Genomic DNA, 23,641 nt, shown 5'->3' with positions numbered 1-23,641 from the left:
AAAAAAAAGGAAACACCACTTTGGGGGCCTCAGTTTCCCCACTGGGGGCAGGACCCTGGAGAATGGGTCCCTCCAGCCTCCATTCAAGCACACAGAAAGGTCCTGTCCACCAGCCTCAACCCAGGCCTGGCCCATCGTGTTCAAGCCCCGCCCACCACGGCACCGAGCCCGCCCTCCACGACAAGGCCCCGCCTACCACTACCCAGGCTCCTGTCAGCTTGGCCGAGGCCCCACCCACCACAGTCCTGGCCCCGCCCCGTCCCTAACGGTCAACGGCCCGCACAACCTGTCAGGGTCGAGGCCCGCTAGGCGGCCGCGTCGTGTCGCTGTTCTCGGGTCCCCACGACCATGGAGGACGCTCTGCTCGGAGCCATGACGGGCCCCGAAGACGAGCTGGGCGCCGAGCTGTTCGGGCCGGAGCGTGGGTTTACGGACGGGCTGGCGCTGAGCCCCGCGACGGGTGCGGCCGAGCGGGATGAGCTGCCTGTGCTGGCCGACGCCTACCTGGGCGCCACCGAGCCTGGGGAACAGCTGCTGCGCGCGCTCAGCCCCTCGCCGGGCGCCGAGGTACCGGCCGCCCTGCTCGGTGACTTCCCGGGGCTGCCCGAGCTCCGCACCCCAGACGACGCGCCGCCGCCCGCCTACAGCGTGCACGTGCTGTCGTCGTTACTTCCCGGGGCGCGCGGGCCCGCGCTGTTGCCGCTGAGCGCAGGAGTGCGCGTGATCCCAGTAAGCGCCAGCAGGGGGCGCCATCGCACCATGTCTCCGCGTGCATTACCCGCCCACCCGCCCCCCTCCCCCGGGGTCTTGTCCCACACCGCAAGTTCACAGAGAGTCTGCGCGTCCCCGGGTGACACTTGAGCACTCCTCAGTCTCTCTGCCCAGCCTGTTCCCCTTCCGGAACACACACCTGCTTAGCATCACATAGCCAGGGATCAGTCATTCATTCCTGGCCTGTCAGACTTGTGTGTCCCCCCCCCCCCGCCCCCATCTCCGTCCCCGCCCCCACCCGGATGGTGTTAGGGATGGAACCCAGGGTCTTTTGCGTACTCAGCAGATTGTCTTCAGCCTAGTCCTAAAAGTCTGGGTTTGTTGTATTTTATACATGCTTGGTCACACCAAAGACTTTAATTTATTGACGAGTTCACTAATTGATGATTTTTCCACCTTTGTAAAATAAGGGACAGTTCTTCAAACCTATGTAATGGCGTCTGAATGAATGCTACTTCTCAGTCAGCTCCTGTTCCTTGAAATTGCTAAGTAGCTGAGAATGACCTTGAACCTGAATCTCCTGCCTCTACCTCCTGAGTGCCCAACCACACCCAGTTTATACAATGCTGGGGATCAAACCCAGGGCCTTGTTCATGCTAGTCAAGCCCCCATCCAACTGAGCCACGTCCCCAGCCCTTCTTAAAGGAAGCCCATGGGTACACGTGTTAACCCCCAAAGAACCCAGCTTGGGAAAGTGGGTTTCTCATCCAGTCAAGTGTGTCAGATCTAGAGTAAGCTTTCATGGAATAGTTTTTGAATCTCTGTGGAGATGACAGGAGCCTGGCTTTGTACAGCATAAGTCACAGTTGCTGGAGCTCAGGGTCCAAAACTGCTGTTCCCTGCTTAATTTAAAGTTCTCCACAGCAACTTTAGCCCAGCTTTATCCGGAGGCAGAGACCTCCCCGAGTTTCCTATGGTTCCAGATGCCAGCAGTTCCATTTACCCTAGTGGGAGCTCACCAGGCACCTTGTCTGATGGCCCTAAGCCCTGCTCCCTCCCCTCAGTGGAACAGGGAAGAGGGTGTGCCACTGTTGAAGACATGCTCTCTTTTAGTGTAATTCAGGTGCTATAGATTACTGCATGACAAAACACTCTGCTTTTTTGAAATTTTAGATTTTTAAAAAATGTGTTTGTCTACATGTGGACATACTGTATTCATGCAGTGCCTACAGAGGCAGAAGACAGTGTCAGATCCCCTGAAGCTGGAGATACCCACAGTTGTGAACCATCTGGTGGGTGCTGGGAACTGAACCCAGGTCCTCTTCAAGAGCAACAATTGCTCTTAACTGACGAGCCATCTCTTAAGTCTCTCTTTGAATGTGTTGAGACTATTTTCTGATTCATTATTTTAAAAGAAGATAGGACATAGGTATATTTATCCTTTAAACAAATAGAATTGCTGTTTCTATTCTAGTAACTATTCAGAGTAATCACTAACATCTTTTTGGTATCTTTTGGTTTGTTTGTGGTTTTTTGAGGCAGTTTCGTGTAGCCCAGGCTGGCCTTGAGCTTTGTGTACGTGCACATGATCTTGGATTCCTGCTCCCCCCATGTGTATAGCTCAAAGGGGCTAGGATTCCAGGCTTAAGCTTACAGGGCTCTTTCTATGGGAATCTCTTTCCTACATGTTCATGCATTTAAGTTTAGTCTTCCGTGGAACAAACGGTTCTGATATTTAGTGCTAATGAAGAGGCCAGCAATTGTGTTTGTGGGTCCAGGGAAGTTATTTCAGTGAGACTCCAGCAAACTACTCCTGGCAAGTTCCTAAGACAGCAAGCACGTGCCCCCCCCCACCGCAAAGAAGTGTAAGTAACCTGTTTCCGTAAAATTTGAAATGTCTGAGTAAGGCTGTCACTCAAAACCTAGGTGCACTTTGTCTTCTTGAGTCTGATCTAAATTTTGTAACCATTGGGACCTTTCAGCTTTTAAATCCCATTGCTTCTTAGTAAATGTAATTTTGTCATGTTTATTTTATAATTAGATTTATTCATTTGTGTGTGGCTGCATGTGCCACAGTACCCATGTTGAGGCCAGAGAACAGCTTCCAGGAATTGATTTTCTCTACCATATGTGCCCTGGGGATCAAACTCAGGTCTTCAGGCTTGGTCCAGGTGCTCTTATGTACTGAGCCATTTTGCTGGCCCTGTTTATTTCTTTTTTATGCAGGCTCTCAGTATGTCTCTAACGCTAGTCCTCTTCACACCCCATGACTGATGGCTCTCCTCAGAGGCCTTCTTCTGGGGCTGCTCAGATGCTTTACCCCCTTCCTTCCTCACGGGACAATGGTTCTGGTGCTGAGAACCAGGGAAGTCTTTGCTCTGAGGCTGACCCAGAGCTCTGACTTCAGTGTTCTGTGCCAGTGTTCTGTGCACTGCCACTGTAGCACGTATCCCTGCGCTCGCTGATGTCACCTCGCTTTTCCAGGTTGAAATCAAGGAAGCAGGTAGCAATGTGCCAGGCAGCAACCCTGAAGATGCGGCTTTCCAGACCCCTCTGACTCAGGAACCCTGCTGCAAGTTTCCATCATCTCAGGAGGCAGAGGAAGCTTCCGGCTGCCCTCGGAAGAAAGACTCCAGTCCCATGGTAAGATCCCCGTGGCCCTGTCACTGACTTGCTAAGTCAATGCTCTTTGTCCATCTACAACGTGAGAGAGTCAACTTGAAACCTCCATCTTTCACCTTTCACCCCCAAGATTCTCATCTCTGCCCCACCTCAGAAAATCAAGTAACGATTGGGACACTGCTGTGCCCCATAGGGGAGTCACCAAAGTCACACTGTCCATGTAAAGTAGAGAGTTAGGAAATGAGGTAGGGATATTCTAGGGACAGCCTAAGCTTGCAGGATTGGTTGGCCCAAGTCTGTGCTTCTATAGCCTTCCTGCCTGCCTCCAGATTGCCAGTGACAATAGTGTATAGGGTGTGGAGACTTGTGTTGTCATTTCCTTCTCCTGCAGCTCTGCAGGCAGCCCTTCTATGCCTGTCTTATGCCTGTCTTAGCCATAGGTGGTGTGCGTTGTACTTCTGGAACTGCTCAGGGCACGTGACAGAATCACCAGTGCTTCAGCCGAGCTTGGGCTACACAAGTAGTGCACCCTCAGAGCCTCAGCAGCTCCAGATGAGGCCTGTTCGATAACAGCCTGGATCTGTGCCAGGAGGGAACAACCAACAAATTAAAGCTAATTCTACAGATGTACTCAGCCCCCAAGGGTCTCCGAGGTGGGAAACTGGGATCCGGGAAAAAGCTCAGTCCCTGTTTATAAGGCTGTGGATTGAAGGCCATCAGAAAGGAATCCCTCTCCACAGGCCTATTGTCCTCCAGAGGATACAGTAGCAACCTGTGAGTGCGTAGACATGGCACAGGAATACATGGGGTGGGGCTAGAGAGCAGCAGTTAGTGTAGAGGAAGACATAGAGAACATACCACCTTCTCTCCCCCCACACACACTTAAACCTGCCAGGGGCGAGTCTTCTCAGATTTCCTCTGTTCCTGCTCCAAACTGGAGTCACTTAACCATCTTCACCATGTGGTTCTAGGTGATCTGTCAGCTGAAAGGAGGTGCCCAGATGCTCTGCATAGACAACTGTGGCGCCAGGGAGCTCAAGGCACTCCATCTGCTTCCTCAGTATGACGACCAGAACAATTTCCCACAGTCAGGTACCACAGCACACAGGCTGCCCTGGCTCACCCTGGAGGTGGTGAAGAATAGGGTAGTGAATGAGTGTTAGTCTTTGTGTCTAAGAATGTGAGGAGGCCTAAGAGGAGGCTGTCCCTAGCTGGCCGGCCAATCCAGGCTGCTGACCAAGAGTCCAGTGGACCAGTGAGAGACCCTGCCTCAAAAAAAGACAAACTGGTGGATGGCTACTAAAGGACAGCCCTCCAGCCTCCACAGGCCAGTGCACACACAAGCACCACAGCCCCACACAGACATGTGCAAACACACACACACACACTAACAGTAAAGCAGGCCAGTCATGTATTAAATGAGTGCTTGGACAAACCCGGACAATATCAGTCAGAGAACGGAACAAAATCGATTACCATAGCCTAATCTGTCTAGAGCACATTAAATGACTCTCGGTCTTATCTGGCTCCTCCACTGCCTTGCCTTCTAGCAAGTGACAGCTCTCATCAGGATGGTTCTGCTTCATTCCTCCAGTCAGGGCACAGGCAGCTCACCTGAAACATTATCAGCCTACCCGATGGCTCGAGGCTGGGCCGCTCACATGTGCTTTAAATGACTGGTGTTTTAATGGAAACAGTCTGTGTGATCCGTAAGGGCGATTGATCCGTTCCTCTGCTTTCATCATCAGGCGTGCCAAGCTGACTCTCCAGTGACATGATAGTCACCCAGTCAATTCCTCACACTGACTCCAGAATTAACAAATGACCCCCAGAGGACTCATCCACACACTTTAAAGTTGATGAATGGCTAGAGAAAGATTAAATGATGTGGTCTTGGGCCTGTGTGTAACCAAGCCTGACCTTGCCTTGGCAGTGAGCTTCTCTGGGTAAACTCAGGGACCCAAGCTGCTGTGACAGAAGGTAACCTTCCAACAGTGTCAAGTCAACCAGTCTCTGGAGCCCAGGGCAAAAAGAAGTCTAACACTGTCTCCATACTCCCTCCTTGATCTAAAATGGATCCAATCACTGGGTTTCCATTGAAAATGTAAAATGCCTCAAGGTATCCAGTGAATCTACTGTGTCATGTAAGGACATCTTGGCACATGGTTTTGGAAACTGGGTGCTAACATCTTTTCAGTATAGTAGACCTCTGCAACGCTCAGGCTAAACAGGTTTATGATTTTTTAAAAACAGCAAAAAATATAAGTTTAAGAATTATAATAACACAAAAGCATCTATAGAAAAAAATCACAAAACCCAGGAATAGTGATGCACATGTGTGACCCAGCCCTGGAAGGTAGAGACAGGAGAACCAAGAGCTCAAGGATTACATACATGGTGAGTTGAGTCTGGGCTTTATGAGACCCTGTCTAAAAGCAAGGGGCAGGAGAGACAGCTTAGCAGTCGAGAGCACTTGCTGCTCATCTGGAGACCCCAGTTCACACCCACTTCACATGGCTCACACACTGCCTATAACCCTGCACTCAGGGAGCTGACACCCTCTTCAGGCTTCTGTGGACATCTGCACATGTGGCACACACACGCGTGCACACACACACACACACATGCATAAATAAAAAATTAAAAACAAAAGGACTAAGATCAGGATAAGCCTTGCCTGTCCATGGTAGACCCACACCTTTGGATGCTTGCTGCCATTTCATGTCAATTTTTTTCTCACAGATCTCCCTAAGCCAATGACAACTTTAGTGGGAAGACTTCTGCCAGTACCAGCAAAATTAAATCTCATCACACAAGTGAGTCATTTAGTACAAAACACACTCGATGTCGTCTCCTGGCATTTTCCTGGCTGCACTTATTTACCTCAGGTTATACAGTTTACAGTGAGAGCCAGCGCTCATGGCACATGCCTATAATCTCAGCAGTTGGGAAGTGGAGATGAGAGGATCAGGAGTTCAAGGTCATCCTCATCTATATAGCAAGTTCTAGAACACCCAGGGTCACATAGAGCCTTGTCTTAAGAACAATGTCAAAATCAATAATAAAATAGTTACTATGTATTTGTCCCTTCATACCTGTGCCAGACACTAAGATGGAAGATCAGTAGTAGGGACATGAGGTACTACAAGGGCAATGGTCGGTCACAGCATTAGCCAGGAGTCCCTTATGCTCCCAATGGCTGGCCCTCCACCTGAACAAACGCAAGCTCAGAGAGTTGTGCTAGCAAAGTGTGGGGAGGGAATAGAGGATGCCTATCAGTGTTCGCAACCGGGGATGTTTTTGGTCAGGTAGGAAAGGTGTAGGTATAGGAATGGAGTCCAGCTACAAAGTCTAAAAGATAAACAATATTTGCCAGTGAGATTTAAGATATCCAGGTCTCTCTGTTGTTCTGAGAATGTAGTACTTTTGGAATGCTTCTAGTCTGGGGACATTTGTAACTGATTTTATTTCCAACTACTTGTCAGTGGACACAAAGTATTCCAATGACAGTATCACCAGCCTCCAAGTGACAACTGTATGCACTACTCCCTAGCTTGTCTTTGCTGGCCCCAGGCCCCACCCCACCCTGACTGTTCTCATCATCCCTATGGTCAGACACTTTGTAGCCTGGGGTCCTGGGCCTGGGTCTAGGAATAGCTGTGAGATGGTCTCAGCCTATGGGCTCAATATCAGTGGACTTGCTGTGGTTATGAGACCTGGATATGGGATTGTGATATCCACCTGTAGGGGCTACTGCTGATACTTCACACACACACTGAAGAGACCGTTCTTGCTTTTGCCTCTATCCAGGTTGATAATGGAGCTCTCCCATCGACTGTCAATGGAGCTGCCTTCCCCTCAGGACCCACTATGCAAGGGCCACCCAAAATAGCTCTGGCTGGGTAAGGATTAAAATTGGAAGCTACTACCTTTAATGCAAGCATCCAGGATGCTGTTGTATAAGATGCACTTCCTGCTGCACTCTAGAATTACCTTTGCTGAAAGATCAGTGGTCATCTCCCCTTCCCAGCAGGGTCACTGATCACCTGTGGATACATCAGTGGTGGCTCCTGGCCTCCCCTCCACTGTCTGCTGTCCTGTGCATGGTCCATGGTCCCCTGGCTGTTGTAGCTCTGTCATGGTTTTTTCTGCACTTGGGTAGTGCCACACTGTTTCTTGATACAGTTCATACATGGCAGCTGCTTATGTGGATCATCTTTGCCCCATCATTTCACAGAGCAAGAAGGGGCCTCTCACTGGGCAGAGAGCCTCTTCCTCTTTGGACCACACTCTGAAATGGGAGCTGGTTTGTACAATGGGTGTAATGGTTTGCAGGGCAGGTTTTGTTTTGTTTTAGGTTTTGAGACAGACTCTCTCTATAGTTCTGGCTATCCTGGAACTCACTATGTAGATTATGCTGGCCTGGAACTCATAGGTCTACCTGCCTCTGCCTCCAAGTGCTGGGAGTGACAGCCTCATGCAGCTCAAACTGACCTAAAACCTGCTATGAAGCAAAGATTGGCCTTGAACTCCTGATCTTTCTGCCCCCCTTTCCTGAGAGTTGGGGTGAAATCTGTACTCCTCTTCTTTCACATGTTAGGGCACAGGGCCATTTGGAGAGTGGAGCTTACGGCGCTGACTTGTGAGGCGCCAGCTTGTCTGAGTCACTTGCTTTCTTGAGTTTCTGCTCACCTGGTCACCTTATGCTCTGTGGCTGCTTTCTCTTGTAGATTTCATCAGTGGGGAGTTTAGGTGAAGGAATTCTGGGGAGTTTAGGTGTGAATGAACTTCCCCCAGAGTATGGCTTCAATTCTCCCTGGAGCTGTGGATCCCAAATTGGACTCTCCAGTTCCAGGGTCTGCTGCCTATTGAGGGAACAAAGAACAGGACATCCCAGGCATGTCCTTGAATACTGTTTTTCCTTTCCATAAGCACCAGGGCAGGATGACCCAGAAAACATTGCCGTCAGCCACTCTGGAACAGTGTAGATGTAGAGGTGGCTGTGCCGTGCACCAGAAGTGGCAGGTGCTTCTCTGACAAAAAGGGCAACACCATATTCAAGTGGTGGCTGTCCATGAGGTTTCCCAGACAACAATGGGAGTAGACTGATGGCTGATGATGCCAGTACCTTGTACAAGAATCCCTAGATGATTGGGGTGTAGGAGCCTGAGATCAGGGAGAGTGCCATGCCCAGTTTCTCTTTGCTGCTACTTAAGTTGCTATGCCAACTTGACTTGGCAGGTCAGGACTGTTGGCAAAGGGGAGCAGTGTTGCCGAAAAGGAAAAAACACACTCTGGGAAGAAGGTGTGACAACTTGGTGTTCCTCTTCACTGCTGTCCCAGGGAGAGTGGAGGAGAGCAGAGGGCAGGGAGTGAGATGATGGACGGATGGCGTGTCTTCCAGGAAATGGTGCTGATTTGCCAGGTCCTGGGTTATAACCAATGGCTTTACTAGTTTCTTTCTTCTGTGTTAGTAGACACCACACCCCACCTCTAATTCTGATTTTCTTATGAAAAGTCCAAAGAAAGTCCCTAAACTGAGTCACCTGTCTTTGTATGCGTGTTCTTATCTCAGGCTGCCTGTGCCTTTCCCTCACAGATACTGTGACTGCTTCGCCAGCGGGGACTTCTGCAACAGCTGCAGCTGCAACAACCTACGCCATGAGCTCGAGCGCTTCAAAGCCATTAAGGTAATGCACTTGACAGAGCTTTACCAGTGTTGTCAGTGAACGGTCTCCAGAGTCCAATTCAGACAGAAGCATAGACAGATGCAGTGACCTGGGCGAGATATAGTGATACCCAGCAACTGGGGATGCTTCAGGGCTGCAGCAGAGTCTGGGATGCTCTGACTCATGAGCAGAGTCTATCTTGGCTCAGGGATCATAATTCTGGGTAGCTCCGTGCAAGGAGGTACAGTGTATTATCACCTGTGGGTGGGAAGCACTTGGTTGAGCCTCATAGACTTTAAGCTTTCTGTACTGGTATATTATTTGTGTTTTAAGAAATAAAGCTTGCCTGAAGATCAGAGGGCAAAGCAGCCACACTACTCAACCATACAGGCCAGGGAGTGGTAGCACACCCTTAATCCCAGGACTTGGGAGACAGAGGAAGAGGGATCTCTGTTAGTTCAAGGCCACCTTGGGCTACACAAGATTGAATCTGTCTTAAAGAGAAACAGCTCATTTGGGATCACATGCTTTTAATTCCAACACTAAGGAGGTGGAGACAGGAGCTATATGGCTGGGCAGAGCGAGGAATATAAAGGGGAGGAGAAAGAAATTCAGTAGCGTATGGAGTCTGAGGTTGGTGGAGAGCTTTGCAGGATTACCCTTGTTTGTCTGAGACTTGGTAGCAGTAAGATCTCTCTAGGGCTTGGCTGCTTTGCTTTTCTGATCTTCAGGTTGAACCACAATATTCATCTCTGGGTTTTTAGTAATCGTTCTACAATTTTCATCCCTCTAGCTTCAGTTACAAAAGGATTGAGACTTTCTCAAGGGACAATGAAGCTGCTGGCTGACCGCAGGATCCTGCTGTGTATATGCCTTCCTGTGTGCACAAGGACCAGGGAATGGGAGGGATAGCTAGGCTGGGTCTGGCATCTTCTCCAGGGAGACACTTCCAGGGGTCAGGAGCCATCAGCTGAGGCCTGAGGGTATCCTGTTCAAGGAAACACAACTGAGCCTTGGTCAGCCTGTCTGGTTTGGTTTCCCTAGAACAATAATCCCCTCTTGAGTTGCAGATATATCACTTAGAGCTGTCATAGCAATTCCGATATGGTCAGACTCAGAGGACAAAAGAAAGTGGCCACACTCCGAGCTTTAGGGCACCAACTGTTGCTTTTTATTTAGCAGGGAGTGTACTCTGTTACTGTGAGGTCAGGGCTCGCATGTGCCAGGGAGGGAGCATGGCTTATACAGCTAGCTGCTTGAGAAATGATCAGCAGACACTCTGACGGCTACATGTTTGCCTAGATGTCACCCAGCTTACTCCTTCCTAGCACCCAGATGATGGAAATTAGAGGAAATCCTCACAGAGATTTACCAAGCAAGTTCTTAGCAGCTTCATTCATAACAGACAAAAGCTGCCCCCAAGCCCTCAGCCCATCAGTGGTGGGATAGAGCAACTGCCAGCTGGGTGAACAGAATGTCACTCACCACAGGGAAAGACCAATGGTTCCCTCCACTGGAAGGAGTCATATTGGCCTCACCCTTTTTCTGAGCCATGTACACACCACCTACCTAACACCCCTTAAGCTCCCAAGTTTGTCAACAGAGTGAAATGAGAGACAACATTCATTATAGAGAAAGACGGCTAGGTGTTGGTGTGAGTTGTTCTATGCCATGACCTCACCTGCCTCAAGCAAAGATGCGAGGCATGCTGGGAAAGTGTTTTTACCATGTACTATTCTTACAGTACGTAGGCGTGGCTCTCAAATGCAGAGAAAGGGTTCAGTGCTTCTAGAGCCCTGCTGCACCTCAGTTCTGTGTGTGGCATGGCCGCACAAAAGCCTTGAGACCTCTGGCGTGCCTTGAGGACACAGCTCCCTCAGTGGCTTCCCCAGTGTGGCCTTCCCTTTCGGGGAGCCTTGCTTCTGGTTCCCACACATTTCCTGATGGTTCCCATGTTCTCTCTTAGGCGTGTCTTGATAGAAATCCTGAAGCTTTCCAACCGAAAATGGGGAAAGGCCGGCTGGGCGTGTCTAAGCTGCGACACAGCAAAGGGTGCAGCTGTAAGCGCTCGGGCTGCCTGAAGAACTACTGCGAGTGCTATGAGGCGAGTGGGCTTCCCGTCCTTCCTTCCCAAGGGGAACGGGAGGTGCTGTCAGCTTGATGGGGTCTAGAGTCACCTGGGAAACAGGTCTCTGGCCATACATGTGAGGATTATTTTGAGGTGGGAAGAAAGACCTGGCCATTGTGGGTGGCACCACTCCCTGGCTGGGGTCCTGGACTGTGTAAGTGGAGAGAGGGAGCTGAGCAGCAGCAGCAGCAGCAGCAGCAGCAGCAGCAGCAGCAGCAGCAGCAGCAGCAGCAGCAGCAGCACAGCATCCATCACTCTCTGCTTCCTGATTGTGGATCCATGTGAGCAGCTGCTTCAGTCTCCTGTGGTCTTGACTTCCTCCCCCTGCTGGACAATACCCAGGAACTGTGTGCTGAAGAAAGCCCTTTCTCCTTCCTGTTGCTTTTGTTCAGGGTATTTTTATCACAGCAACAGGAAACAAAACTATGACACAATTCTGTTTTTATAGGCAGGTCTCCTAGTTCAGGCTGGCCTGGAACACAGTCCCTAGCCAAGGATGGTGACCTTGAATGTGTGATCCTACGGCCTCCACCTCTAGAGCACTTGCTTTATGGTCATTCCTTAATGCTGCCATGCCCGCTTCCCTCGCTGGTGAACAGCCTCTAGTATTAATCTGAACTAATCTGACCAAGCAGATGGGTGAACATAGATGTGAGTGCTGGGTGGCTTGCGGGAGGGGAAGACCCTGGTTTCAACAAAGCATTTTCTATCATCAGGCCAAAATCATGTGTTCTTCGATTTGCAAATGCATTGCTTGCAAAAACTATGAAGAAAGCCCAGAGCGAAAACTGCTGATGAGCACACCCCACTATATGGAGGCTGGGGACTTTGAAGGCAACCACCATCTGTCCCCAGCCAAGTTCTCAGGACCTCTAAAACTGAGAAAAAATAGGTAGGTGCTCTGAACAATTAGACTGGAAGTTCTGAGGGAGGCTTGGAAACCACATCTGCATTGGCTGGAGCTCGCAGTGCACGCATAACACACACACTGGGCTTCCTTCTTATCTTGGCCTTTCTTTCCCTTTGCCCTGTCTGTGTATTCCTGTTTATACTTACAGGCTCTGCCCAGGCTGTTCACAGGAGTAGTGGTATTCTGATGTCTCTGAATGAGGTCAGAGTCTTGCTCAATCTGCCAACAAATGCTGGGTCCTACCTCTCCCTTCCATATTCCCTTCCTCTTCTCTTTCCTTGTCTCTGTCCATTTTCCAGGCTAAGGATAGAACCTAGGACCCAGGACTTTCTTCTTGAGCTGTGTCAAGCTCACTACTGACCTTTTACTGTGGGCAGCAGTACAGATGTGTTTTGGACACATGTTGAACTCTTAGCAGTAGGGACTGTGGTTGGATGTCTTCCCTTGGGTAGTTTTGAAGCCACACTAATCTGGCCCAAGGGTTGAGACATCATTTCATCATATATTAGACTTGATTTTCCTATTTAAAAATATTATTCCCAGGGGTTGGGAAGGGTCACTCTATAGGTAAAGGCCTGCTATGCAATCATGAGGACCTAAGTTCAAATCCTAGCTCCCATATAAAAAATCAGACTTGAAACCGGGCGGTGGTGGCGCACGCCTTTAATCCCAGCACTCGGGAGGCAGAGGCAGGCGGATCTCTGTGAGTTCGAGGCCAGCCTGGTCTACAAAGGGAGTTCCAGGACAGGCTCCAAAGCTACAGAGAAACCCTGCCTCGAAAAACCAAAAAAAAAAAAAAAAAAAAATCAGACTTGATGGCCTATGCTGGTAATCTCAGTACGGGGGAGCGGCGGGATGAAGACAGGGTTCCTGTGACTCATTGACTAGTGAGGCAAGCCAATCGCTGAGCTTTATTTAGGTCAATCAATGAAAGACTCTATCCTTGAAAATCAGGTGGACCTTCTGGGGAGACCATGCAATAGTAAAGCCTTGCTGTGTAAACTGAGAGTGAAGTCTGCATGGTTGTGGCAGGTGCCTGTAATCCCAATGTATGGGAGACAAAAACAAAGGATCCCTGACTCAATAATATATATTCGTCTCAAAATATAAAGTCGAGGAATGATCAAGAAAGACACACAGTGTCAACCTCTGGCCTCCACACATGCATGCAATTACACCCATCCATACAAATGCACCATACACTACACATGTACGCACATGCATGCACACCCCAAAACCTAAACAACCAAAGGAAGAGCATTCCTTTAAGTGCTGTGCAGGTGGTCATCCAGGTATCACAAATGAGCCAACTTCATTCTGCAAAGCCAAACTCAGGCTTATTTGGTTAAAGATGTGAGATGCACTCTTACCAAGCCTGCATCCTCTGTGATGTTCTCTGCATCATGGGACCAGCCTCCTTTGAGGTTGCTTGAGGGTGTCAGTGTTAGCCCTGCTCATAGGTGGTTGGGTAAGTCTCCCTGCTCTAGAGCTCAAAGAGGAAATGGCCATCCCTAAACAGCCAGCGCAGACCAGGCCAGGACTCTTCAGGGTGTCCATGGTGAGGTGAACTCATGGTATGCCCACAGATGTGACAGGGGAGTCTCAGAGTCACGCAGCACTTTGCAGTTCGTAATGCTCTGCAGACCCCCAGCCTGGCTGTCACACTGTCAGCTCTCCTCTGCTGACTAATGCCGAGGGCTGAGGGCATCTGTACACTGTTGGAAGTCCGACATCGCCAAGCCCTGTGTGACCTGTGACTTTGCCACTGAAGCACATGAGCCTCTAGGTCTGTCAGTGGCCTTCACACTGAGACATTTATACTCTGCCAGGGTCCCTATGCTGCCCTCCCAAGCCCGACCCTCACACCTTCTTTTATTTAGTTATTTGCTTCTGGTGTGTTAAAACAACATATCTCCCTCTAGCCCAAGTGGGGACACAGGCCTGGGCCAGTGGGCTCAGCACAAACAGAGCCCCTTTTATTAGCAGAAAAGCACATGGCACCTTTTTAAAAGTTGTCTTTTGGCAATTGTATGCTTGTATGGAATGCATTGTAATCATAGTCTTCCTTTGGCTCTCTTTTCCCCACCCCATCCTTGTGACCCTCTTCTTCCGAACTAGTCCTCCTCCTCTCACTTATGTTTTTGATTGTGTGTGTGTGTGTGTGTGAGAGAGAGAGAGAGAGAGAGAGAGAGAGAGAGAGAGAGAGAGAGAGAGAGAGAGATTCACTTGTTGTGTGTTTAATTAGGGCTTCTCACCTGTGTGGAGGGTGTAGCTATTTACTGGGTATGGACCATTTACTACTGGCTACATCCCTGAAGAAAATGTCCCTTTCCCCCAGCAGCCATTAACTGCCAGTTACTCCTCAGAGAGGTCTGGGGCCTCATGAGCCCATCCCCTATCCATGCTGGGATATTGAAAGACAGTACTATGCAGGATCTTCTGAGATGTTTCCTGGGCCTTGAAGGGGAGGTGATTTGGGTGTCCCTTCTAGAGACCATTGATCCTTGAACTAGAGTAATTGGCCACTGCCAGGCTGGATGGTAAAGACGCTGAGTGGCTGTGTCTCTCCTCAGGCAGACCTTCTCCTGTATTTCCTGGGAAGTAGTGGAGGCCACATGTGCCTGCCTGCTGGCCCAGGGCGAGGAGGCAGAGCAAGAGCGCTGCTCTCCAAGCTTGGCCGAGCAGATGGTCCTGGAGGAGTTCGGAAGGTGCCTGTCACAGATTCTCCACATCGAGTTCAAGTCCAAGGGGCTGAAAATTGAGTAGAGTGCAAGCTGGTAAAGGGGATGCCTGTGGCAAGCCTCAGCTTTGGGGAGTTTGCACCCAGGAAAGTGGTACCACGGGAGGGGCACGAGGCCCCTGTAACATGGCCAGGCCAGCCAACTGTGAGGTCTGAGCCATCCCACTGTGTTGGATCAGCCAGCCTGCTCAAGCCACCCTGAAGTACAGGCAGGCAGACTTGTCCTGGGGTGGACACTGGCCCTCTGGGGACCCCCTGCCCTGCATAAGAAGAGTGGCTTTCTGATTGTTGTTATGTGTTTGCTTTTCAAATCGCTTAGTAGTTTCCCCATTCAAGTTGTTATGAGCCTTTAAGTCTCCAAAGAGCAAGGCTCTGCAGGTACCCCAAGTCACAGATCAGGTGACCAGCAGGGGTCTTCCAGGCTAGGCCTGTGACAGCGAGTGTGGTAAGGGGGTCCGGTGGGAGCTAATTTTTCTGAATTTCTGCTTGAATTGAGAAAGCAGTTTCCTGTCCAACCCTCATCTCCACAATTACTATTACATTGTGGCCAGCAAAACAGTTGCAGTGACCAGCTTGCAGACACCAGCAGGTGAGGTGGGCGATTGTGCCCATGCTTCGCATTCTGTTGTGAGAATGAACCTTTCCAGATTCCCAGTTGGACCTAGGTTAGTAGTTGAAAATAAAAAATTTGTCTCAATAGCCTCTCTAGACTCCACTGAGACCTTGTCTCTTCATGAGTCTGCGTTCCCTAACTGCTGCTTCATCACTCTGAGAGGCTTAAACCTGGGCATAGCTGGGTGGTGGTGGCACACACCTTTAATCCCAGCACTCAGGGAGGCAGAGGCAGGTGGATCTCTGTGAGTTCAAGGCCAACCTGTTCTACAGAGCTAGTAGTTCTAGGACAGCCAGAGATACACAGAGAAACCCAGTCTCAAAAAAACCAAAAAACAAAAAGAAAGGAAGGAAGGAAGGAAGGAAGGAAGGAAGGAAGGAAGGAAGGAAGGAAAGAAAGAAAGAAAGAAAGAAAGAAAGAAAGAAAGAAAGAAAGAAAGAAAGAAAAGAAGCACCTAGGTACAGTCAAGACAGTGGTGGAGGTTGTCTGGGGAGCCAGGAGTTCACTGACGAGAGAGAAATGACTGGAGAAGGCTCCACCAGTAAAGTACTTGCTGTGCAAGCTGGAGGACTTGAGTTCAATTCCCAGAACCTATGTTTAAAAACAAACACCCCCACCCACCCAGCCCACAGCCCACAGCCCACTCCTGCTACAGCCACATAAAAAACAACAAACCAAAGCCAGACACAGGCTTGTAATCCCAGCACTGGGGAAGTAGAGACAGGAGTCTCCCTGGGGCTCACTGGTCAGCCAGCATAGCTTAATTGACAAATTCCAGGCAGAAGAGACCCTGGCTAAAAAGGCAGCTCCTGAGCTAAAAAGATGCACAGGCATGCATGCACAGACACACCATGGGGAAAAGATCTAGAGTCAGAAGATGATGCAGAGGAGGGGGTGTCATGGGAATGGCTTCAGGAACCCTCTCCTGGAGGCCTCAGACCAATGGCCTTGCAGGAACCTAGGGCTCAGGAGGCTCTGATGAGCTGGCCAGCTCCCCAGAAATAGAGCAACAGCTTTTTATTAGGGTGCCCCCACCACTGGAGCCAGAAGAGAAGGCTGCATCGTGACAAGGTGGCCTCATAAACTCCTGGACCATGTGCCAGGGTTGCCAGACATTAGGAGGCACTAAGGTAAGGAGGGCTAAGGTGAGGCAAGGCTGGCATAGCCGCAGCTGCTGACCTGGAGAATTAGGGGTGGGACACATGATGTCACAGCCCTGGACTGGAGGGAGCAAAGCTAGAAAGATGCCACATAGGACAGGCTTCAGGCTGGGGGCTGACTGGAGCAGCCCAGACGTCATCCTTCTGGGGACTCTTCTGGAGAATAATGTGGCTTGCAGACCCCCTGACAGTGGGCAGGGCCTGCTAGTCTGTCTTGTGTAAGCCTCAGGGTCCAGGTGCCGGCTCAAGTCAGAGTTAAGTGTGAAAGAGGAAGAGTGAGGGGAGCTGGAGAAATGGCTTCTCTCCCAGAGGACATGAGGGTGACTCCCAATGACTCCCAACCACCTGTAGTTCCAGCTCCAGGGCCTCTGACCTCCAGAGGCATCTGCACACACATGTACATGCTACACACACACAGAATTTTTTTTAAAGAGGAAGAGTGAAAACAGGAGGAAAAGGGTGGGGTAAGGGTTTAGTTCTGGCAGACAGTCTTTGCAGCTGTGGCACCTGGCCTGGAGGTGGGAGCTGGGTCTGAAATACAGGAGTATATGAGAAGGAGTGGTTGAACCTGGGGACAGCATGTCTGGCATCAGCTAGTGTCTCTTGCAGAAACAGCAAAGTAAGGGTTGCATTGACCATGAGGTTGGAGTTACCCTTGATGTGGAGCCTCTACGGTCTCCTCTCATCTCTGTGCTGCAAAGGGTACACATAGGCAGCCATGTAGACCAGTGCTGACAGCCTGTCCTATAGCCAGGGAGACACAGAATGGAAGGCTCAGCTCAGCCGAGACATGGGCACCGGGCTCTCCTGTCACCTGTGCTCATCTCTGATCTTCCGGTATCTGCTTTCTGCTTAAAGCCAGTTCTCTTCCTGTCTCCATAGCCACCGTTCCAGGGTGGGGTTGTACCCATTTGTGCCTTTGTTCATGCTTTTAAAGCACACTGGTGAGGATCTAGAGAGATGTTTCAGCAGGTAAAGACATCTACTGCCAAGCCCGATGATCTGAGTTCAATACCCAAGGTGTGTGTACGTGTGCATGTGAACATGAGCACACAGATATAATAAATAACCACACTAAGGTAATGGGCTGCAGCATAGAAGACCCAAACAGTCCCAGATACTTGCTAGTCTTTATTGTCACTCCAACCAAAACATCACAGCATCACAGCAGAGAACAGAGGGTTTGCTTGAGGAGTTAGCAGAAGATTCTGCCTAGAGTGACATGGCACAGGTGCCGGTGGGTGTTGTCTCAGGACTGCTCTAGATCTTCTGAGGAGGTGGCCAAAGGGAGGCCAGGCAGGCTGTCGAGGGCCCCAGCCTCTGAATAAGGAAGAATAGCAGTCAGGTAGTTAGTTTGAGAGATAATCTCATGCTAGTACCCATGGAGAGGGGCGAGTTCCCATGGGGACCCTGAACTGGGGATAGCATCCATGTGTCTAACCTCTGTTTGAAGGACCTCCCACTCTTCAAAGAGGGTAGGCATTGGAGTTGTGAAGCTAGTGTCTAAAAATACTTTCTGTGTTACAAGATCAAAGCCAACTGGTGGCGGTGGTGGCACACACCTTTAATCCCTGTACTTGGGAGGCAGGGGCAGGTGAATCTCTGTGAGTTCAAGGCCAGCCTGGTCCACAAGAGCTAGTTCCAGGACAGGCTGAGAAGCTACAGAGAAACCCTGTCTTGAAAAGCCAAAAAACAAACAAAACAAACAAATAAAAACCCAGCTGGAAACCCCTGGCAGAGCCAAGGTGCCTCTGCAGGAGCAGTCACCCAGAAATCTGCAGAAAGCCCTAGAAGCTCCCTAGAGGTCTGGGGACCTAGAGTTGAGACTAAGGCTATCAGCTCTCTCATTCCCCCTGCCTCCTGGTTGATTGTTGATTGGTTTTACTTTTTGAAAGACTTCATAGTGTGTGTGTGTGTGTGTGTGTGTGTGTGTGTGTGTGGAGTAGTAGCACATCTTGTGAAACTGGAGTTATGGGTGATTGTAAGCCACCTGGCATAGGTACTTGGAACTGACGGAACTGGGGTCCTTTGGAAAACAGCAAGCACTCTCAAGTTCTGAGCAATGTCTCCAAGTGCCACCCCCTGCCCCCCACCACACCCCTATAGGTTTTATTCTCCTGGCCTTCAGTTTCCCTTGGAAGGGCAGTAGCATGGCCGAATGCTGAGTACGGAAACAGCTCCCAGAGCCAACCTGTCAAGCACTGTGCTGACAGAATATGGCTTCTCAAGGGCTCGCAGAAAGAACCTGGCCCTGAAAAGCACTATGCCGAAAATAGGGGCCCCCAAAGCTCCACTCCTTCTCAGTAGTGACATCAGCCTGTTGACCCAGCACAGGACGTTTGAGTGCAATGTACTTGAGTCCTAACATAGGATGTTTACCTGTGGCATTCCATGAAACCCATTCTCATTTTTTCCTGCCAGAGATGGGTATGCCCTGCAGCCCAAGATACCATTTTAGATGGAAAATACTCCCATACCTTTAAGGTGCAGGAAAGTCAGAAACTCCATTATGGTGCGCACGATGTTGCTCTCAGGCAGGGGCCCATCAATGCTGCCTAGACAATGGAGAAGAACAGTGTTCATGGCCTTTTTTCTTACCACCCTTGTATCACCCATCTGAGGCCAAGGAGGCTGGCTGAAAGCCTGGGTGCATCCCAGGCCATCCAGGGCCTCTCTTGAGAAGTGGAGGGACCGTGGACCAACTCTTCCAGAGGCCTCCGTGGTCAGCTCCCTTGTTGGAGCTGCATGCCCCATGACTTTGCTCCCCAGTCTTGGCAGTTGAGAGGTGTGTGAGACCGCAGGCTCTCAGGTTCTACCCGGCCAGGACAGTCTCAGGCTGTAACTAGAGGCAGGATAGTGGTAGGTGTAACTGCCATACCCCACGTGCACGTGGGAATCCCAGGAATGACAGGGTGCACATGCAGGGACTCGGGCCTTACCTGGTCTCCCTTCCTCCACTTCCAGTTGTAGCTCCCGCTTGCCTGTGAGGCCATGCTTGTCGCTAAATGACCTGTGGTTGTCAATGGCATCTGTTCACAGACCAGAGAGGGACAGCCTGCTGTCACTGTGGCTTATCAGCCAGGGGAAAACCACACATGGCTGGCCCAGCAGCATAAAGCCAGTGTGTGTGGGGGGGCCCAGAAGAGGGAAGCAGTGTCTCCAGGGTCCCTGGGTGAGAGTGGTGATCACAGGGAACTGAGACTCCAGTGGGAAGAGGGGGGCTGATGGCAAGGAGGGTGGGCACAGAGCAGGTGTCTGCAGACAAACAGGTGCCAGGTGCACCTGGGAACACCAGAGGAGCTGGTTGGTCCCAGAGACAGGAGCTGGCTCCTAGGACAATACCTCCCAGAAAGATAACAGAATCTGGGTCTCTGCATCCCTGGAAACTAGAGACTGGAGATGTCTAAAACATGCCCCGATTGTTATTTTCAAAGCCACTCGGTGAGGAGTGGGGTGCAGAGAACTGTGGGTGTGGCAGAGAGCTCCCTAAGAGACAAGGTCGTAGTACAGGAAAGAAATGACAGCTGATGAGTATTGAGAGATGGCACACAGAGGCTGGAGGGGGCGACTTAGGAGACAAAATAGGTGATATGGATGAGACTCAGGGCTTCTGGCCACTTAGCCCACCTGCCAAACTAGACAAAAAGACCAGAGAGTTCTTTTCAACAGTCAGAGTTCAGGGCTAAGTTCATGGAGTAACTAAATTACCTCGTCTCGGAGCTCCTCCCTGAAGCGTTAGCATCCCAGCAGCTCTGGCCTTCAAAATCTGCTGCATCTCAGTGGCATCGAAAATACCTGACACCTGGCTAGTACACAGTGCACCTGCTGACCCAGCTGGACGGCTGCACGAACTTGGCAGTGAGAAAAGTTTTCTATTCTGACTCAAAGTCTTCCTGATAACATTTTCAATATTCTAAAGCCATGGGTCAGTGCCAAGTTCATACCTGTGAGGACCCTGGGAACCAGTCTGTAGGCCACTCCTCAGATTGTTGGAGAGCTTTCCAACAATCGGGTGACTACGTGGATCCTGCACAGGGCCCCAGGCAGGTTTGGTCAAGCCTGTGCCTTGTTTCTCAAAGGATGACCACACACATCTGCAGTATGAACATGTGGCCTCATGCAGACTCGGGCTGGGAAGCACCAGCCCTACTCCACTGCCCCTTTCACTCTGGTGGACTGGGGATTGGGGGTGGATGGGTGGATATTTTGTCTCTACCCATATGTCAGGGGACAGTGAATGGGTACTCAAGATGGACAGGCATCTCCAACACAGCTGTGCATGTAAATTTGAAAGCCACAACAGCCAAGCAACTAACCAGGCAGCTCTCAGAAGGAAACCAGTATCTTCCAACCCAGTCCCCTCCCTTGGGGAGCTATCTTTGTCCCCTGATGATTCCACAGTCCCAAGCAAAATCCCTGTCTCTAGTGGTCACAGGTAACAACATTCACACCACACAGAAATATCAAACTCAGGCCAAGCATCAACCTCCATCCACCACAGGATGACAGCATTGGGATGTGATTGATGGATCATTGACACACTTGGGTGATCTGCCCCACCCCACTCCATGCAAAGTCCTCCGACTCTAACCCTCTCCAGCCATGAATGCAGAGAGAGTACTAGTGACACAGACTGGGACCTATGCTGGAAGGGACAAGGCTAGTGTTAGTGTAAGCTGTGGGGGTGACGGTGGGGCTGGGACTGGGGAACAGGTTTGAGCAAGAAAGAAGCCAGCTCCGGTGGGCCTCCAGGTGGGCTCTCTGGCTACTTTAGTTTTTCAGAGTTCCCTTACTGGAGCGTAGAGGGCAGCTTCAGGATGCCAGAAAGTGGAGAGGGTGTTAGTGAGACCCAGGGGTCCAGAGAGGGGGTCCAATCAGAACTCCAAGGAGACCTGGAAGACTCGCCCAGAAAATTTGAACAAAGCCCCACAGAGGAGCAAGTCAGTAGAAGAAACTTTTAAAGGAACAGAGGCTGAGGTTAAGTGTGCAGAGCAGTGACAGGTAGTCCCTGGCTGCTCAGGAGGTGTCGGGTGCTGAGTGGGGCAGGGCAGCTTTCAGAAGTGGAAAGGAAAGGAGGTTCAGACCAGAGCAGGCTCAGAGGCTCTGCCCAGATGAGGCAAAGAGGCTAGGTACTGGGGTTCCCAGGAGGTTGGTGTGGATGACATCAGGAGACCCCAGGAATGAGCTCATCTGCTATGAATAAGAAGAGTAGAGGCCTGGAGGGGTAAAGCCTTTCAGGGAATGGGAGAGCCCCCCCTTTCCACCACAGCAGGTGTTTTAAGTCCCAGCGGGTTAGGCTAATGGAAACCCACAGTCCCCACAGTCACATGGGAAATCATCTGAGAGTAAACTGGCTATGAGAACAGTGCCTGGCTCCCAGAGCCACACCAGGAACCACACAGCCTCAGCAACCCAGCCCAACCACTCACGTGGGCCCAGAAGGTAGCCAGCGCTGTTCAGTGTCCAGCCTCTCTTCTCCTTTGCCTAAAACAGGATGACACAGGTCAGACAGCCTAGGTCCCAGAGCTCAGGAGCAGAATAGCCTGTGCATTGTTCTCCAGCCTAGCCCAGCCCAGCCCAGAAGCCTGGGCATCCAGGCTGCCAGGGTGACCTTTGGCCTGAGCACACCACTGCATGCACTAATTCCAGGTCCCCTGATGTTCAACCAGAGTAAGGCTCAGCTGAGAACTCCTAGTATTGTCTTCAGAGCCAGGCAACAGACTTAGTCCTGAGCAGTCTTAGGGCTGAGGGCTGTGCCTCCAGCACTCCCAATCTCCAGGGGAGGTTAGTCTATTTACCGCAGGCCTTGTCCAACAAATGGGAGACTTTTGCTTGCTGTTTTGTTAAGATAGCACCACTTGTAGCCCAAGTTGGCCTAAAATTCACTAAGTAGGGGAGGCTGTCCTTGAACTTTTGATCTTCCTGAATGCTGGGATTACAAGCCTGGGTCTCTACACCTGGCTAAGAATAGAATCATTTTGAGCCTGTTAGTGTTCAGCTGGTCCTCAGTCCTCCGCCTGGGACACTTCCCACCCTCCAGCAGCTGCAGGGACTCACCCCCCCCCCCACACTCCCACTCCTGTTGTGGGAGAGAATGAACCAGCATTTGCTCCAGGCTGATCCTCTCTGACCCCCTTAGTCCTCAGCACTTACCGGCATCCCAAGCGCCAGAGTTGCTGACAGGGTCGCCAACAGGAGCCAACCTAGCAGGAGGGCGCTGCCTCTGGCCATCTGGAAGAGAAGTGGAGGAGTTGACACCATCTGAGCAGCCCAGCACACGCACATGTCTGGGGGCCACTCGGACTGCGGATAGGAATGCCTTCGGGGTGGGAGAGGCAGGGTGACAACAGGGACAGAGCAGTGAGAGGGGCAAGGACTGGGCGGCCAGTTACCCGAGGTTCGGGTCTGATGCACGCACCTCAGTGGGCGCAGGTACCTTGAGCAGCAGTGGGAACCGGGTGTGGCTGGTCGACGCAGGTCGGGCGTGTCTCGGTCCGGGCGTGGCGTGGCAGACGGGCGAGTCGCTCACCGCATGGCGCAGCGCAGCGGCGTGAGAAAGCGCGAAGATCCCTCGACGACGTGTCCGCATCAGGAGCAGCGCTGCGGCCGCTATTTATGCCCCGCGGGAGCTGCCGCGTCACCGGCTCAGCGCCGCCTCCCGCGAGTCCCAAGGGCCGCACTGACAGGAACCCGCTCCTGGGGAGCAAGAGAGGACCACCCCCAGTCCCAGACCATCAGCCGGGCAATCTCTGAATCACAGAGCCCCTCCCCACTGTTCCACCCCGGTGCTCAAACAAGAGTGATTCTTACACCCCATTTTGAGGCCGGCGAGGAGCCTTACACTCTTTCCCAGGGCTAGGGTTGGAAGGTCCACCCCACAGTTCAAGAGTGACCCGCCACAGTCGGGGCACCTCCTAAGAAACCAGGTCCCCAGGTCCTGCTCCCCACCTGAATGTGACTGCAGCTTCCCCAACCTGTGCCCAGCGACCTCCACTCCTGTTTCACTGGGGCGGGGGGAAAGTCATTCAGGGGTGAGGGCAGAGTGGAGGGTGACTGACCACTACACACCCTCCCTCCTGCACCCCAGC

The 23,641-nt window shown here is 51.2% G+C and overlaps 2 protein-coding genes across 2 annotated transcripts; one reads left to right on the top strand and one right to left on the bottom strand.

Annotated features, from left to right (window-relative positions):
* The first annotated feature begins 348 nt into the window (after positions 1-348).
* Positions 349-14,823, top strand: Tesmin (testis expressed metallothionein like protein). The gene is made up of 9 exons (XM_057779523.1): positions 349-729; positions 3,196-3,354; positions 4,305-4,425; positions 6,076-6,149; positions 7,144-7,235; positions 8,933-9,023; positions 10,969-11,106; positions 11,847-12,022; positions 14,614-14,823. Exons 1-9 carry the CDS (start codon positions 349-351, stop codon positions 14,804-14,806), a joined length of 1,425 nt encoding a protein of 474 aa, XP_057635506.1. The 3' UTR covers positions 14,807-14,823.
* Positions 14,824-17,711: 2,888 nt separating this feature from the next.
* Positions 17,712-23,118, bottom strand: Gal (galanin and GMAP prepropeptide). The gene is made up of 6 exons (XM_057779692.1): positions 22,990-23,118; positions 22,707-22,784; positions 21,983-22,037; positions 19,493-19,582; positions 19,031-19,108; positions 17,712-17,873 (listed from the first exon to the last, which is right to left on the bottom strand). Exons 2-6 carry the CDS (start codon positions 22,782-22,784, stop codon positions 17,803-17,805), a joined length of 372 nt encoding a protein of 123 aa, XP_057635675.1. The 5' UTR covers positions 22,990-23,118; the 3' UTR covers positions 17,712-17,802.
* Positions 23,119-23,641: the final 523 nt, after the last annotated feature.

Source organism: Chionomys nivalis, chromosome 8 (genome assembly GCF_950005125.1).
Source record: "Chionomys nivalis chromosome 8, mChiNiv1.1, whole genome shotgun sequence".
Classification (NCBI taxonomy): Eukaryota; Metazoa; Chordata; class Mammalia; order Rodentia; family Cricetidae; genus Chionomys; species Chionomys nivalis.
This window is presented reverse-complemented; position numbering and strand designations above follow the sequence as displayed.